At 37.0% G+C, this 19,061-nt stretch overlaps 1 protein-coding gene across 3 annotated transcripts in view; it reads left to right on the top strand.

Annotated features, from left to right (window-relative positions):
- The window catches only part of FCHO2 (FCH domain only 2), an 81,692-nt gene extending 65,377 nt beyond the window's left edge, over positions 1-16,315 (top strand). For all 3 annotated transcript variants that reach the window (XM_017808206.1, XM_017808205.1, XM_017808204.1), the window contains 7 exons: positions 4,357-4,468; positions 5,064-5,219; positions 6,164-6,296; positions 9,152-9,351; positions 11,465-11,529; positions 13,629-13,793; positions 14,035-16,315. In XM_017808206.1, coding sequence (XP_017663695.1) covers positions 4,357-4,468; positions 5,064-5,219; positions 6,164-6,296; positions 9,152-9,351; positions 11,465-11,529; positions 13,629-13,793; positions 14,035-14,057 — 854 coding nt within the window. In that variant the 3' untranslated portion in view covers positions 14,058-16,315. The remainder of the gene's footprint in view (positions 1-4,356; positions 4,469-5,063; positions 5,220-6,163; positions 6,297-9,151; positions 9,352-11,464; positions 11,530-13,628; positions 13,794-14,034) is intronic.
- Positions 16,316-19,061: the final 2,746 nt, after the last annotated feature.

The raw sequence follows: 19,061 nt of genomic DNA, 5'->3' as shown, positions 1-19,061 counted from the left end.
AGCTACTAAGTTCTGCCCAACCTTAGCTCCTACAGTTTACTGTACACCAGTTTCACAAATGCTGAGAAGCATCACAGAAAGACAACTGATATTTTGGTTGCCAAGTCCATCCAGGCTCACATCCTCAGGCCTCAGCTCTGGTGCCAAGGAACCAAAAATTTGTGGCAGGAGCATCAATATCCCCAGCTCTCAGTGTGTGCATGTTGTTGGAGACAGTGACAGAGTGAAATCATGAGGTGAGGGAGGAGGTAAGGAGGTGTGTGCTGACACCGAGGTTTGACATGGTTATTAATCTGGACTAGGAAAAATAAATAAGGGCCGTTCCATCTGCACTGACTGTATGAAATAGTCCTGGAAAAAGAGGAAGGTCAGTGCAGAGAGCTGAAAGACTTTGGGGCATGAGAATATACTCTGAAATACTGTATGTATTCTTTTGACTTTTGCACAGTCCAGTGTTTCCTGTACTCCATTTGTCTTGAATAATGGGGAGTTGACTCTTATTGTCTTTATCCAAGAGAACTTTAAGGCATGCATAACTGAGTGTTTCTTCTATGCTTTAGCCTTAATTTAATTTTGTGAAGTATTTTTTTAATACATTAATTTTTAACATCTATTTTTGCTTGAAATATTTTGTTTTCTCGCAATGTTTTGTTTCATTTAAATGTAATAGAGGATGATCTTTTGATTCGAAATCTTCCTACAATTGAAAAGCTTAGTGGGACACCACCAGGTATTGTACTCAAAGCAGATTTATGTCTCAACTAATCATCCTAATTCACTACATCTAATAAAATTGTATTTCTTTTGAAACAAGTTTCTCTAAATGGTATCTGGCAGATACAAATGGCTTGAAATCTCAACTACTTAACAAGTTATATGTTTCTCAAATCACCGAAACTCAATATAACCACTTTTATATAATATAATCTTCTGCCTATCCCCTTCTCTGCTCCGCAGACAAGCTGGAACTTGGCCTTGCTTCTTCAGTTTGTCATTACTACTTTCTTTCAAGTAAAATGAATATATTTTTAACTTGACAATCCTTATTCTCATAACACAAGTAGGTAAAAATGTCTGTATATTTACATAGAATACAAATCTTTGAATATAGACATAATAAAGGTAATACTTTCTTAAAATAAATTTTATTTTCATGACAGCTGTTTAGCCAATATTAAAATTGTCTAAATCTTTTTTCCTAAACTTAATTAAAACCATTTGATCAGGTTTATTCATTTGCCCTTTTTATGACCAATAATGCAGTCTTTTGCTCTGTAGTTTTGGTCTGCACCTTGAGTGTGTCAATACAACCATTTGTATGGTTGTGTCACTAGCTCTTATGTCAGCACAGCTCAGGGGCTGGTTATGGTGGTCAGGCTGAGGTAGGTGTCAGGGTGTTTAAGCCAACTTTTCTGTCACTGCCAAAGGTGGTACAACTGGAACTTTGCACTGGGCTTCAGCCTAAGCTGGAGCCATGACACCTTGGTGCAGCTCTGTGATATCCTGTTCCTCTGAGACCTCACAGCAGACATGGAAGACCCTGAAGCTGGATATTGCTGCATTGAATTGTATTTTCAGCAGCAAGGCAACAAAAGGATGACTTCCAGAGTTAGATTAAGCAGTTATGTTTGTTTTATAGAATGGAATGATAGAATCATGAAGGTTGGAAAAATCCCCCAAGATCATCAACCACTGACCAATCACTACCATGCTAATTAAAACATAGTACTAAGTGCTCCAGTTGTTTCTTGAACACCTCCAGGGACAGTGACTCCACTACCTCCATGGGCAGCCCATTCTAAGTGGAGAAATTCTTCCTGATGTCCAACCTGAACCTCCCCTGGCACAGCTTAAGGCCATATCCTCTTATTCTGTCAGTAGTTTCCTGTGAGATAAGGCTGACTCACACCCTTGCTCCTTTCAGGTCACTGTAGAGAGTAATAAGGTCTCCTCTGAGCCTGTTTTTCTCCAGGCTGAACAACCCCAGCTCCTTCAGCTGCTCCTCATAGGACTTACTCTCTGGACCCTTCGTGAGCTCTGTTGCCCTTCTCTGGACACACTCCAGCACCTCAATGTCCTTCTGGGAGTGAGGGGTCCAGAACTGGACACGGTGTTCAAGGTGCGGCCTCACCAGTGCTGAGTACAGGGGGACAATCACTGCCCTGGTCCTGCTGGACACACTATTGCTGATACAGGCCAGGATGTCACTGGCCTTCTTGGCCATCTGGGCACACTGCTGGCTCATGGTCAGCCACTGTGGACCATCACCCCCGGGTCCTTTTCTGCCAGGCAGCTTTCCAGCCACTCTTCACCCAGCCTGTAGCACTGCCTGGGTTTGTTGTGACCCAAAGGCAAGAGCTGGTACTTGGCCGTATTGAATTTATAGCAATTTATTTGTTTCCATTTATTGGTTTTTAGGAGAATGCATAGATTTTTATGAATCAAAGAGTGACCAACAGTGGAAACAGAGCACGTAAAAGAGAAGAGATCTCATTTTTAATCCCCAAAATAGAACTCAGAGAAATATGTATTTGCTGCGGTGTTTCCTAAAAAAAAGTAAAAGCAATGTTAGTATTTCTAATGAATTTCACTCTTCAGTCAAGAAAACAGTATTTGTCTTTTACCAATAGGAATAATAATTGATATATCTGCATTACTTGCATGATATTCAAATATCAATATAAAAATGTACACAAGGCCATTAAGTAAAAGATTTTAAAATAATTTATACTCCTGTATGCAAGGTAATCCTATCTGCTCTGCAATTGTTTGTTGTTCCTTTTTAAATTGGGGGAAAAAGACAATAGAATAGCTCAGCAACTGTATTACTACCTTCACTGAGTGCATATTTTGGCTTTAGTGAAGAATAATTCTAGAGTTCAGTATTTCATCAAACAGAACTTCTAGTGATGGATAACTTATTATTTTATTGCATGTTTGCTTCTTGAAATAATGATTTCTGGAATCACAACTTTTATTGGTCATTTTCAGGGAGAGAAAAAACTTTGGAAACATGATCCATGTATTGTCTAACCTACTCTTCACATTGAGAAAAACTAAATAAGTCTGTTTTGTAGCCAGCATCATAATAGTTCATTCTTCTAAGAATTTTTGGTTTTCAGCAGCTGTGACTAGATCTTTTTGATCTAAAGAGGCCTAAATGTTGCACAAATGTTTTCATGGTGCTGAGAAGTATTCTGAACATTTTACTGTCTTAGGCAAAAAATTGTGATGTATGAGAGTGAGGTATGAGGTAGAATTAGACCAACTTCTGTCTTTTGCTCTCTTTTTGTTACTACTTCATTGACTTATCTCTGAATTTAAGGTTTAATATGAGATATTAGTTCCTCTGTGAAGAACAAGGTCACACCTTACTTTTTGCTTCTGAAAGAGCTCAGGAAGGACAGCCACTGTTTTAAAGTAAATAAGTTTAATTTGCCATGAGCAGTATTATATAGAAGCATTTTGTTTCTGCTTTATGATATGAAAGAGAAATTTCTCAATTTGCTTATGAAAAGATGAAGATTGTGCCTCCTTTGTGGTAGATAATACTGTGTGGTACAGGCCACTTCAGCAGTGGGACAAAAAAAAATTAGTAAGATGCTCTCTACTACGCTGCTTCACTAATGAAAAAGACAAAACTTCCAATATTGTCTTTTTTATTCAGTACACATGTAGAAAATTTGTGAAAAATAAAATCCAGTGACAACCTATTTCATCAGTTGTTTATACAACAAATTATTTCAAAATGCCTTAGCATGAGATCTGAGTTGATTTTTGCATTTCTGTATTGGAATTGTGTTGTCTTGGCACAAGAAAAAAAAAATGAAGACTACTCCAACAATTTCTGCTTGGGAATTGTAATGTTTATTGGCTGAAAAAGTTAAAAGAATGTTCAACAGTTCACTTATGTGGTGTAATATTGATGTATTTGCATTCAAGTTCATTTTTGTTGTAAGTAAATTCTTTGCATTTCTATGACCATTTTATCATACATTTTTCCATACAAAAAGCATACAGTAGGGTTTTTTTTTAAAGCATTCTAGTTAATGTCTTATTTCCTTTGGGTCTGTTGACTTCACTTTCACCAGTGGCCATTTTAATGCAGTGTTCCTCTGCCTCATATGTATTTCCTCGTGTCTGTCTACATAATCTACTGATAGCCCTGTGTTCCTGATTGTACAATTGTACTGTACTATTTTTATGTATTTCTACATACTTTTCAAGTAATACTTCAGATGCTACTGTGACCTTGATGGCAGTAACCTCTTGTGAAAATTACAGATGTAGTCAACCATTCTGAAATCTATCGCTAAGCTTTTTGAAAATTAAACCTATACACTGTATGTATTCTAGGTGTTTCACGTGGTCCCAGCCCTGTCAGCCTTGGAAACCAGGACACCTTGCCTGTTGCAGTAGCCCTTACTGAATCTGTTAACGCCTACTTTAAAGGAGCAGATCCCACAAAGTTAGTTAAATAGTGAATTGTTTTGAATGTAATAAGTTACAATAAGAAAAGACGCTGAGTCTATTTGTTATATTTTGGGGGAAAATGTAATACCTTAGGAGGGGGATTCAAAATGGGTTTTTTCCCCTGGTATAAATGACAAGAGTGGCTTATTGCTCTGTGCTGGCCTACATCCTGCTAGGAGTTCATATATACCTACTTTACAGAAATGTGTTCACACTGAGAATGACAAGGATATTTATCATGTGCTACATGTAAATTTGGACAGATATAAGCACCTCATTCCCTCTGTCACATCCCTTGCTATGCTACTTAGGCCTTGCCTAAGCATAGCTGTACCATGTTTTCAAAGCCCAAAACATATCCACCAAGACTACTGTATGCTTAAGCAATTAAACTTCTTTTCTTTACTTATTTCATCTTACTTCCAAGTTGAAAGTGACAGTACATTGTCACATTGCCCTCATTTGAGATTGATTTTCTGGTTTTAATTCAGTTCATCAGATAGTGCAAATACAATGTTTGCTTTAAAATTAATATTAAAACTAGGCAGTTAATGAGTTGCAATGAAACTGATGTTTTCATTCTCTTTTAGATGTATTGTGAAGATTACTGGTGATATGACAATATCATTCCCAAGTGGGATTATTAAAGTCTTCACAAGCAACCCATCTCCTGCTGTGCTCTGCTTCAGGGTAAAAAACACAAGCAAACTAGAACAGATTCTTCCAAATGCACAACTTGTATACAGGTTTTGTATTTTTTTTTTACGTAATTTTAAACTACATGATTTATAAAATATGAGTTGTATGTGTAAATCAGAATTCTTTATAGAATTCTGGTTGATTTACTTACATATAATTATTTTCTTGAATTAATCTTGTTTGGCTTAGTTCTCTGCACTGTCATCATTAAAAATCTCAGTGATTACTTGCCTTGAAACTTGTGCTGATGTAACAGGAGCCATAGAAAATATTTTGTAAATGTAGCTGTGCATTGTATAATTTATATTTATGCATTTTATAAATTATTTTTATATAAAGTAGTAACTATAGTAACTATGGTAGAAACAGTAGCCTTAAATGGAAAACAAATAGTAGGAGGCTTAAATGGAAAACAAGGACTAGGAGCTTCACCTACTCTTATTTTTCACCTATGAGTGTATTTTTAAACTAAATAATTTCTGCACTAATCAGATTCATTACATAACTGTCTCTCAGACATGTAGCAGCATGCTTGGGAGAATTTGTAAGAAAAAAGTTTGCTGATTGAGTAGGGTTATTGTTGAAATCACACTTGGAGATATTGTTTTTTAAAAAATTAGGAAAAGCTGGAATTTTTTAGCAGAGATGTGTTCCAGAGATATGGTCTATTTCATTTATTGGAGAAATTTTTTGAAAACTAGTTAAATGCTTTTAAATGCAGAATTTTTTAAATTACTGAAATAATGAATCAAACCATATGCATCTGGGTTTTTTAGTTTAATTTCATTTTGATCATTCATTCTTAACATAAGGAATGATTCATACAACATTAAATTTAATTGCTGTTTGACATGACAGTTTAAAACTGAAATGTTAGCAGAACTGTATTTGACAGAGTGAATTATACTGAAAAAGCACTTTTTTCAAATTGTTAAAATTCTTATTTGAGTGGTGTAATACTTCACTCCTGATTGGTGATCTTTCTTTGTAGTGATCAGTCACAAAGTGACTCCAGTACTAAGGATTTTTGGATGAACATGCAAGCTATAACTGTCTACCTCAAGAAATTATCAGAGCAGAATCCATCTGCATCCTATTACAATGTGGATGTTTTAAAGTATCAGGTAAACACTTTTTTTCCTTTGAAATTTTTTAAGGCGTTCCAGATCTGATATCTACCCCAAAATTAAAAGAATAATTCTTTGTCTGCCAGAATGCAGATGAACTGTCATCCCTCATCTAGACCAATTCTGGGTATGTCACTGCTTACAATGCTTAGACTCTGCCTAGGCTTAACACATTCCTGCTATGCTTCATGTCATTCATTTGGATTCAGGACCTGTTTCAGCTTGCTTATGCACCAGTCCAATTCATGCATGCAAGCTTCAAACACTGCTTTTTTTTTTATATTAGCAAAATCAAATTTTCCTTTAAGATTTGGTGGGGGCTTGTTTTAGTTAGTACTCATACTGTCTTTGATTTTACAATTGCCTAAGTTTAGGATGCTGTAGCTGATGAATTTTAATATATGGTAATGGATTCCAACTGAAAGAGAGAGTAGGTTCAGATTAGGTATTGGGAAAAAATTCTTTACTCAGCAGGTGGTGAATTACTGGCACAGGTTACCCAGACAAGTTATAGATGCCCCATCCCTGGAAGTGTTCAAGGCCAAGCTGTATAGGCCTTTGAGCCTGGTGTACTGAAAGTTACCTGTGCCTATGGTGAGGGAGGGTTGGTACTATTTGTTCTTTAAGGTCCCTTCCAACCCAAAGCATTCTGTGATTCTATCTGAGAACATAAGACATTCTGACCTCTCACAGTATAATAAAACAGGAGTAGTCAGAATGGATTTACTAAGGGAAAGTCATGCTTGACCAAGCTGATAAACTTCTGTGATGACATAACTGCCCCAGTGGATGAAGGTAGAGCAGTAGATATTGTCTACTTAGACTTGAAGAGGGCTTTCAACACTGTCTCCTGCAGAATCCTTATAGAGAAGTTGGTGAAGTACAGGCTGGATGAGCAGACGCAGAAGTGAAGTGAAGTGAAAACTGGCTGAACAGCTGGGCCCAGCAAGTGGTGATCAGTGGCATGAAGTCTAGCTGGAGGCTGTTAACTAGGACTAAACTCCAGGGGTCAATACTGATTTTACCATTTAATAGCTTCATTAATGATCTGGATGATGGGGCAGTGTACCCCTGGCAAGTTTGCTGAAAACACTGAACAGAAATGACCCTCTGGATACACCAGAGAGTCATTTTGCCCTCCAGAGGGAGCTCAACAGGCTGCAGAAATGGGCTGAAAGGAATCTCATGAAGTTCAACAAGCAGTGCACCTGTGGTGGAACAACTCCATGCAACCAGCTGGAAAGCAGCTTGGCAGAAAAGGACCTGGGAGACACTATGTTGAACATGAGCCAAACAACCTGCCCTTGCTGCAAAGGCAGCAGATGGTCTCCTGGGCTGCACTAGGCAAAGTATTGCTAGTAGGTCAAGGAAGAGGATTCTTCCCCTCCACTCAGCACTGGTGAGGCCACACCTGGAGTGCTGTGTCCAGTTCTGGGTTGCCCATTGCAAGTGAGACTGGAGAGAGCTCAGTGAAGAGCCACAGAGATGATGATGGGACTGGAGTATCTCCCATGAGAGATACTCCAGGCTGAGCCTGGAGAAGGGAAAGTTCAGGGAAACCTCATCAATATGTATAAATACCTGAGGGAGAATGCACAGAGGACAAAGCTGGGCTGTTTTCACTGGTGCCTAGTGACAGAACCAGAGGCATGCTGAAGCACAGGAAATTCCCTTTGAGCAGCCAGAAACATTTTTCTCCTGTGACGGTGACTGAGCACTGGCACAGGTTGCCTAGGGGAGTGGTGAAGTCTCTGTCCTTGCAAGTTTTCAGAAGTTATCTGCACATGGTCCTGGGCAGCTGGTTCAAGATGGCCCTGCTTGAGCAGGAGAGTTGGACCAGACAACCTCTGGGAGGTTCCTGTCAACCTCAGCCATTGTGTGAATCAGTGAGATATGTTCTGGCTGTTAATAAAAAGCCTTTGTGAATATTCAAGACAGATTCACCTCAATGGAGAATGAATCTGGGGCAGGGATATGCCTGCATTGAAATTTCTGGATATCTGAGACAACTGTACCCACAAAAACACCCTGAAAATAAGCTGTCAGTCTACCTATTCATACCATTGTAGTTTCCACATCCTCCCAATATAATCTAAAATCTTGGTATACTGAATCTACAAAAAGCATGTTAGGCACATAGAATTCCTGAGAAAGATGGAAGGAACAAAACATTTCTTTAGTTGGCTGAGATGAATACTGTGGATTCTTTGTGGAAAAATGAGGCACTGGCACATGGAAGCCCAGGCAGAGAGAAAAGGTTCTGGGCTGCCAAGGAAAGGTGAGAGTGTGCACCAGGACATAGAAGCTTCCTCAGGTAGGCTGAGAACACGGTAGAGATGCATCAGGGCAGTAGCACAAGCTTAGCTACAGAAATGGCATTCAACCTTCTGCAGCAGGAAAATAATGCTTTGAATAGGTAAGAACTATTTTGCTGGCTGCCTGTCCCATAATGACAGGTGGTGTCGTCTGCTGCTGGCTGCTTGGGCAGCTAAATTGGCATGGCACACAACTGCTATGGTTGAAGTCATTTTGCTGCAAGCGTGCTTGTGTAAGGCAGAACACAAGACAAAAACAAAGCTTACAAAATGTTATAAAAGTAAGAACAGGGAGGAACCTCCTAGGCCAGAAGGAGTTTAAACCTTTTCTTTAACTATTTCATTTAAAATTAAAATAACAAAAATTCCTTTTGGCTGCAACATTCTTCAGAATTCTGTGATTAAGGACTCTAAGGTCAGTTGTTCTCTTGATATTTTGTCAGTATTTAGAGTTGTGTTTGTTACAGTCATCCCCTAATTCTGCCTAAAAGGGGAATATTTTAATTAAGCTGCTGTCAATGGTTTATTCTTTCACAGGTATCTTCAAATGGCATACAGTCTACTCCATTGAATCTTGCAACTTACTGGAAATGTGATGCTAGCACTACTGATGTGAGAGTGGATTATAAATACAATCCAGAGTCTATGAATGTGCCTGGTATGCTGTCTAATGTCCAGGTTGTGGTACCAGTAGATGGAGGAGTAATAAACATGCAGTCACTTCCACCTGCAAAATGGTAATTTTAATACTTTCAGTACTTTTTTCAGATTCATTTCAGTGCACTCACTGGTGTCATAGGCAAAAACATTTCATAGGAAAAAACCAGCAATATGTGTATATCAGGTGTATAGACATTTTCTGGTCTGAAACAGATCATGTGCAGCTAGTTCATATAGACTAAAATGAGACAATATGCACCCATCCCAGATGTGTAATAACACAATCCCATTATGAAATTTCCAATGTTTGCTTTCTTTTGGGCAATAGATAGGATAGACAATTTTAATACAGTAATTTGAAACGGATAAAAACCAATTTGTGCATGTATGTATAAATATATTCATATATATGGATTATATAAAGTAGCAAAAATGCAGTTCTTAAGAAGATTTCCTGATTGTTTAAAACAAACCTCAGTAACTGAGGAGCTCTCCATAAGCCAGTTAGCATTGTCTCTCAGTTCAAGTGTAATGCAGATTATGATCCGACTAGGAGCTATCTGCTACCACTTTATAAGCCTGCATTTAAAGTAACACTTAGAAGTGAAACATAGATCTTGAGTAGTTACATTACTACAAGTTTGTGAAAACAAGCAGAGCAGTACAGCCCTGGTGCAAAAGCAGAATTCAATCACCGCACCTGTGTTTTGGTGTCAAGTAAGAACTTACCCAGCTGTAATATAAATCCTGGACAGTTTATTTTGAAGAGGATCTTTTTAACATGAAGAAGTCAAAGAATACCAAACTGAAGGAAGTCAGGCTTTGTTAACATTGTTTCTTATAGATCAGTTTACCTTAAAAAGCAAGGCTTAGAAGAAAAATAAACCTCATGCATTTATCAGGTAGATTCTGATGTTTCTGGAGGCAACATATTTAAAGGTGTTAATTGGACAAAGTAGTAATACAGTATCATTTTAAGTGAAAAAAACATCCTGGGCAGGACCAAATCTTTCTTAACTTGGTGTTTCAAGGAAATGTTACTTTTAACCAAGATCTTAAGCTTATTCTAAGCAAGGACAGGTTCAGAATCCTGCCTGAACAACATGACTACACTGTCTGGTGAAGCCCATCTCCCTGCCCATAAACCCCTCTATAATGAAGCCTGAGTGAAAGCAGGAACAGCCACCCAGAAGACCTAGTGTCAGCTAGGGAAGACTTAGTGACAGTTGCATTACTGATTCATCAGATTAGGAAATTTGAGTCCAAATTCTCTCTTTCACCTAGGCAACTACCCAAAGCCAGAATTTTGAGCCTGGCAAGCTGACAAAAAAAAAAAAAATTCAGTTATGTCCCAGGCAGCTCTAGTATTTGTGTTGTGCTACCTGCTTGGTCTAGTGGGTTAGGTGGTGGGGTTTTGGTCTTTTTTTTAGAAATAAATGCTTTATGTCTTGACCTCTTGTGAGTAAGTGCTACCATCTGTGCTACTTATGTGAGCATTTCAGTCCTGCTGCATCAATGCCAAGAGCAATGTCAAACCTATCAGCACTTCATGCTGCTCACAGCTATAAGTTGTTGACTTTCCTTTGATGGAAGTGCTGGAAAGTGCTCTGGGAGTTAAAATGCCCTGTCAGCTTAGAGACTCTTGCGCTTGGTGCCCTTTGCTGCCCCTTTACAGTATCTGAAGTTAGCTTAAACAGTGTGTCGCTTACACCAATTAGTTTTACTAGAATGGAAATGGAATAAATTTCATGGTTCCAGGACTCTCACAAAGGGGAGAGCAATCAAGATTGCTCCCTCTCCTACCATCATCATGAAGCATAAGGCATAGCTTCCAAATTACTTCCAGGGTAACTTACCCTTTGAGACTGCAGAGGATCTTGAATTTTAGAGCTGTCCCCCAAACCACCACAAGAGCCATAGGTGGGGACATAGGACAGTGTTAAATGTATAAAAAAGTGTTGTATAAGATGTATAAAGAAGTGTATACTTCTGAGCTTGCTGTTCTGGAACAATGGAGACACTCCCTTCTCTTCTCCTCTTTTCCTACTGCAGTTTTCCACAGACTTACCTTAAAATGAGCAAATGTTTTTTATAGACCTCCATTTAGAAATGTCTGTAACATACCAGTGCAATCAAGGGAAATAATGTGCTAAAACTGGTGCCTATAACTAATTTACCGTTCTCTTACAGGAATGCAGACCAGATGAAAGCATATTGGAAAATATCTAGCATTTCAGAGAAGTCTGAGAATGGAGGCAAGTTATACTCTTTTGTTTTCTTGTACAGAAAAAATTTAATATTAAAAAAGTAATCATCATAGTTTCTACATCCTCATGCCTCTTTACACATTTTCTCATGCTGTATCCTATTTAGCAGTTTGCCACCTTGTCAATTAATTGTCTTCTGAGAGATTCCATTAATAGTGAGATGTCAAAATATAAATTTATTAATGAGCTATACAATGGAAAATAATGAAGTCCCCTGAAAGCAGTTAGCTCTAAAATGGAGTTTAGATCAGGTAGGAAATTATTGCATTCATGTTATTTGGAAGCGAGCAGTTATTCAAATGAAAATAGGTTTAATATCCACACACAGGTAATTTAAATAAATTTGAAAAAGGTAAGTGGAAGAACTGTAGGAAAGAAAAAAAATAATCCAGAAGTTGTGTGCTGAGATAGATGATTCTTGACCAACATTTTGAGTCTTGGTTTTGACCATAATGACTCTAGGAAAAAAATGAATCTATGCACATCTGATGAGAGTAGTAATTTATACAGTTTTGTGTAAGGTACTAATAGTTGTCCTCTGCCCAGCTGCTTTTCTCTGAGCTCCAGTTGATGTCACAGCCCTTACAGTCTCTGCAGGTGCAATATTTTTCTGAAGTAGTACAGGAACCAAAGGCAAGCATCTCATCCTCAAAGCCTCTGTGGAGAAATGAACTCTAGTGTAAAGGAAAAGCCTTTATCCTATTAAGAATTTAGTGAAGAGTATTGTGAAAGCACAGATTTGCTTGTAAATGTGACTGGTTTCATCTAAAAACCACAAGCCTGAAAAGGGAAGATGATCTCTATTCCTGCAAAGGCTGCAAGGTTGTGATTATCATTCAAACAAAATCAGAGAGAATTTTATTAGACAGAGGTGGTTGCTGTAGTCTAGTGGACTTTGTCCTTCACTGACCTCACAGTTCTTTTCCGTCTGTCTTCTATTAAGATTACATAGAAATAGCCCTCTTTTTTTTCTCCCTCCTTTCCTTTTCCAATCTGTGCAGCTTCTTTTAAAAGAAAAAAATCATACTGAAAGACAAATGCAGCAACTTTGCACCCGCAGAGCATACGTAAAATCGGCTGTTAGTGATGTGATTTGCATCTTGTGTGTTGACAACAGACTTGCACATATTCCACTATTTCAGCTATATTCCCTCTCTTCCCACCATCTTTCTTCATCTTTTCTTTGAGTATATACACAATAGTAATCTCAAGTTCGTGTTTAAGAGGAAGTAACAATATGCTGGTCCTACGCTTAGAGAAACGGAGGGAGAAGTTGCACAAACACTGTCAATATTAGGACAAATGTCTTGAAGTCTTGATGGATAGTGATAAAATGTTTTGGGGTCTTTTATGGTCCAACACATTATGTAATCTGTCACTTGGAGAGAGATAAAACAAACTTTCAAAGCACTTGAATATATGAGTTTCAGTACTTACAGTGGAAAGAAGTTCCAGTTTAGTCAAAATACAGCAGACCTACTGAAGAAAAATTGGTCTTAAGCTAAATTTATCAAAAACAAGCCACTGCATAAAAGACTTTAATTTAGTACCGGCTTTTACCTCAGTAACATTTCAGTTACTAATTAGCTTTGTCCTTTAGCAGTTCTTATTGACTAGGAATAGCAAGTTGTTTTACAGAAGTAAAAATACTTGACATTTGTTATTCCATTATTAATTATTTAAATCTCATTTTTCCCAGCATACTTTTGCAAGAACAAGAAAAGACTTGTTTAAAAACTAGAAACTAGCAACAATGTGGGGTTTTTTAAATGCCTTTCATTGACTACAGAAATGTACTTGAAGTAATTTTGACCTATTGATGCTTTGTGTATGTGTTCCTCTTTAAATCATTCACTAATGTCAGTGATTTAAATGTGTATTTTTTCTCTTTAAGTCATTCACTGGTCATTGTCTTAAACACTGGAAAAACAGACTTGTCCTCTTATCTCTTTTGAAAATTTGTATAGGACTGCCAATAGGAATAGATCTCAAAGGTCACAATGTTAGTTACACTTCTTACTACTAAGAATTTTGGGAGATCTTTTTGTTCTTGCAAAACAACCAACTTTTCAGTTTTGTTTTTATAGGTTCTGGATCCCTCAGGGCAAAATTTGAACTTTCAGGAGGACCCAGTAAACCAGCAACACTTGCAGTGCAATTCATCAGTGAAGGAAGCACCCTTTCAGGAGTAGATGTGGAGCTTGTAGGCACTGGCTATCGGCTTTCCCTTCTCAAGAAGAGATTTGCCACTGGTAAGACACTGACATGCTTATATATTCAAATTACTATTATACATTCTCTAGTGCTAAATTCTAAAATATGATACTGTTAAATGAGTGATGATGTGTAAATAGTTACTTTTCATTAAAACATCTCTGACAAGTGTTTCATAGGTTTTTTGTTTTTCCATAGTTACTCAAACTGCTCCAAGGAAAGTACTGACAAAATGTGGTTTATCTACTGACTGCAAAAAAACCTACCTTTGTTTTTCAGGACGGTATATGGCAGACTGTTGATGTACCTGTGAAAGTCATCGGATCAAAGGAGTGCAAGAAACCCACTCCGCCCTCTCTACTTTTCAAACACTATTTTAATACGCATTAATTTTTCCAAAATGTTATCTACTTTGAGGCTAAACTACAGAAAGTAAATGCACTTTTGAAAGTCAGTTTGAAAACTTTTTATTACCTTACAATAGCACTGAAATTAACTTCAACACTGTCTGTAAATGATCAACTGCAATATTTGGGAAAATTTGTTGACAGTTTAGTAAATTTATATAGGTGAAGTCAAAATAGTAATCCACAGCTGTAATGAAAGTATGAAACTGTATGTTGTACTGTAAACATTAAACCTAAAATGTAGGACAGCAAGTAAGAAATATTTGAGCTTTCCATAACTAATATTCATTTTTCAGATTCTTTAATTGCCAGCTTTTAATTGCCAGTTCTTAAAGATAGCAGAGGCTAAGTTTCATGTAGTTCTTCTGTCCACCAATGCCACAAAACCAGCTGAGTTAGAGATGTATAAAGGAAAAGTAACTTCATTCCCCTGTATCATATATTATTAACATGTAAGTTGTTTTATAAAGGGGGTTTTTTCCCTAAGTGCAATGTGTTACAAAATTGCAAAACACAGCAGAGATTTCCTTCTGCAGTTGGTAGATTTTTTGGGCGTTGTGATTGCGACGCTGTAGATTTTAATTTATTTTTATATGAATTGCATAACAATTGTGCCTTTCAAAAAAGCCTGTGCCTATCCAATTTGATATTCACGTGCCTCATTTCCTTTTTCAGAGTTTAGCTCTTCATGAAGAAAGCATGATATTTGTACATACAATTTTATAAAAATTCCTTTCACTGGGATTTATTTCAAAGGCAGATTTGCAAATAATGGAGTTTGTTTTAAAAGATGTTTAAAATATTGAATTACTTCCTCATGGGGTGACCACAATAAAATGTGGCTGTAGTAAAGGGAGATGCATCATTCAGGACTCAGAAACTTTCATTAAGTAACTTTATTGTCACCAAAGATGAGAATCCTGAAAAATTACTGAAGATAGTAAAAGCAAACTCTAAAAGCAAACAGCATTACTCTTCACTTTGACTGTAAGTCTTTAGACTTTGAGTGCTTTTGGGGATGTGTAATGTGAAAGTTCTCATAGTACTTTGGGAGGAGTATTTTATGGCAGCATTATGACAAATACTGACTTGTCCATTAATTTTTTTCTATAACTACCAATTTTAATATTTCTGTTGTCATCTAATCTGCTTGCCACAGCCTAGGCAGAGGGAAGTGACACCATTAATATTTTTTAAAGCAAGTCAGTAATTTAGAAAATCTTCTATGTATTTATATTATCAAGGGGGCTTTTTTAGTGCTGAAATCAAAAGCATTGGGGCAAGATAATTCAATAATCTTCATAGAGGAATTTCAAATGAATATTTAGAGTACTAGTATCTATTTCAAATTCTCTGTTAAAACAGTAAAACGTGCTCGAGTTAATTCATGCAAAGCCAGTAGTGAAATGAACTGCTGAAGCTTTACAAGAAATTATGCCTTTGTAGAGGCTACACAAATTCTAATGTACACTACACACTTTTGCAGATGAGAATTCCATTGTTAATACTAAGAATATACTGTGCTGTAGATTTGATTGGAAGAGTATATTTGGCTCCTAATTTGCTAATCTTATTGGTGGTAAATTTATAATGCCTAAAATGGTACAGTCTTTTTACTGGAATTTAAATTGTAATCTGCTTTGTAATCAAACTGATTAATGTGACAATACTTCATAAATGAAAACCAAACTGTTATTTCAATTTCTAATCAAGTATTACTTTAATTCCTAAGTTAAATGAAGTAGTTAATGTTTCAGCACTTTTAAACTAGCCTTCATTCAGATGTTTTTACATAAATTTGTGTTGGGTGCAGGTTACAATTTTGAAGCCATACAAGTTTATATCGCATTTTTGTAAAGAAACTCAAGAACAATGTAAAAAGTACATGTAGCTATCTGATATTAAAAAGAAGTATGTAGCAAGCTGGTTCTTGCCTGTGTATACAGCAATATCCCTTGTAGCTGCCTCCTAAGAAAATTAATTTGTAAACACAACTCTAAAGGATCTGAATTTTTATGAATTGTTGCTACATCAGACTGTAAATTAGAGCATACAAGTTTATCTTACAAAAATTGTAAATACTTCAGAATTTTCATAAAATGTAAATTTTAAAAAATTTGCACCCATAATAAACATGTAATATATAATTTAAAGACTGATTTATATTGCCTGTACTTTTGCAGTTAGTTCCACAGATCTTCTAAGCAGTAAGGTAATACAACAAAACTATGCCTATATTGAACATTTTAAAAATGTTAATTAATTTTAAGTGGTAAAGGGTAGAGATAATTATGAACTCTTATATATTTAAAAACACCACAGAGAAAGTGAATGGAAAGATGACTTCTGCAAAGAGTTGCATCCTTACTAAACTGGAATGCCTGAGATGTCTATAATGGCCCATGCCTTTACTCAATTGATATGATTAACTAATAAATTAGATTAGGCAAATCTGCAGATATTTTGAGAAAAATCTCGACTTTGTAGACATGAGCTGCTCTTTGTAAATAGTGCTATCAAATGCTATACATTCCCTGTCTTTCTTAATAAGCCTATATTTTGTTGTGTCTGCAAGAAAAGAACTAGTGACAAGATTAAAGTAATTCTTCCTGATTTCTTAGGTTCCACTAGTCAAAAAGAGTAGGCAATTTACATACTGCTTCAGCAGCCCTTCTAAGCTTTGGGCATAGGAGCAAAAGTTGAAACTGAACAGATGTGCTTGAATCTGTTTGTTTCCTACTAATCCCAAGGCTTATAGAAGTTTCATAAATAATGACTTATTAAATTGACTTTCTCAGCTGGTTGAATATCACTGCAATAGAGGTAGCATCTTGTCACACAGGGAAGCAATAGTCCAAGGGCTTGATTCTAATCGTCTGCTGGCAGGCAGGAGTGAGGAATGTGAGTGGTCAGGCTGAGTGGTCCTTCTAAACCAGTGGTCTGTCTTCACCAGTGGCCAGAGAACAGGCTAGAGCCTCAGAGAGCTCACATGACATTTGCTTTCTGCTCCCCCAGGATCCTGAGTTATTTTTTAGGGATGTTAAAGGGTGCTGCCCAATTCTTTTAATATTCATTGAACTTAAAGTGCAACAGATTCGACAGAGACTGCTCTGGCATGTCTGTTAACATTTGACTTGTGCCCACGTACTCCTCATAACTACTGCAAACTGGATCTACGCTGCTCAAGCAGATTTTTGATTATTTAAGTACGTGATCAGGTAGTTTTTCAGGCAAACCTGACTACCTCTACCACTGCAAAATAACATTTATGTAGGGTATTTGGAGGAGGTAAGCTATTTGATTAAGAACTGAAACAGCAGGAGAATTACAACCGTGTTGAGTTTTGTATCTAACTGGAAAGGAAGGTCTTGAATCATGCCAAAAAGGGTGACATTTCAAGTCTTGTATGTTTGTGAAGCTTAAGATAGGCATCTTAATATCTGTGTATCTTTTATTTTCGTGGAATTGCTAGATAAATGGTTTCCATTTCAGTTGTTATGAAAGGGCAGTTTTACTTTAGAGCATTCAAGGAAAAAGTCAGGAATTCCTCCAAGGATAACATAAGCTAAAAACAGTTCAAGGTATTAAAGCAGCAGATCACATATTTACTGTATGGTGCCATTGATTGGACTGATTACCACGTCTCTCATTTGAAAACTTAATGTTTATCTTCAGCTCTACATACCATTTATTACACCATCAAATATTCCTCCTCAGCTCAGTTTGACCTCCATGCTTACTAATAGGTTGATTTTTGCGTTCTCCCTTAATTTGTTCAATAACCAATAGAAAGCATACAGTCTTAAAAGAATAAAGTAATCTTAAAGCACAAGAGGCCTCTTCTGGATTACTTATTGAACGCTTAATACTTTAATTCTGTGTTTTCTCTAGCTGCTTTCACTGCCCTCAGAATCCATTCTTTCTGGTTTAAATCTAGGATGGCTATTTTAATTATTGTAACATAAAATACTATTTTTGTTTGACATTGTTCCAGCTGTATTTGTTTTTAGAAATCTTGTTCTGTAACTTTATTATTATTATTACTGTTATTATTATTATTACTACTACTAAAACTCAGCAGTTTTTTATAAAAATTCAATAATCGTAAGACATAAATCCTGTCAAATCATTCACCACTCTGATTCAGCTTTTCCTCTTGGCATCTCCCAGGCTTCCTTCTTGGAGTTCTCATTTTCTAATTCATGTTTTCTGCTCCAGAAGATTAGCCAGTGGTAATATGTTCAGTGACAACTCAATTCTTTCTCCATGCTGGTAAAGGAAGCAGCTCATTTTTACAATTGCTGATTCTCCCCTCCAGATGTCTCCTCCTGCTTTGCTATTTGATAAGCTACTTATATAATAACCACAGCCTTCTCTTCTGCTTCCCGCTACTGTCATTGGTAGGTTATATGAATAGTCATCACTAATACAGAAATACTAAGGCTGCTCCAGTGATGACATTGCATCCAGGCCAGATGCACCAGTGCAACTTGAGAAGGAAAAAAACCCAAAACAGAACAACCCAAGCTCAGAAACTGTTATTTACCTTCCACCTGTATTGAACTCCCTTCTCTGACACCTTATACAACCATGGATTTTGACAGAGAACAGACATAGCTTTCAGCCCCAGAGCCCCTGATCTCATTCCTCAGTGCAAGTTTATCCTCCACAGGTCAGAATCCCTTGTCATATGTACACAAGTCCCTTCTTGCTTCTGAGCAGTTCCTAGATTGACAAAACATATTAAGTCCTTAAATACCTACGTGACCACAGGAGGACTGACTGTGGTCTGCCATCTCTGCAGCTGACATCGGTCTGCAGTCTCACCAATCTGTTCCTGTGGGCCAAATGCTGCCACATCTTTTCCCCTGCTGAAATCACGTTTCCATGCTCTGAGTC

Source organism: Lepidothrix coronata, unplaced genomic scaffold (genome assembly GCF_001604755.1).
Source record: "Lepidothrix coronata isolate B3197 unplaced genomic scaffold, Lepidothrix_coronata-1.0 Scaffold22, whole genome shotgun sequence".
Classification (NCBI taxonomy): domain Eukaryota; kingdom Metazoa; phylum Chordata; class Aves; order Passeriformes; family Pipridae; genus Lepidothrix; species Lepidothrix coronata.
Note: the sequence above shows the minus strand (reverse complement) of the source record. Positions and strands in the feature narration are given on the sequence as shown.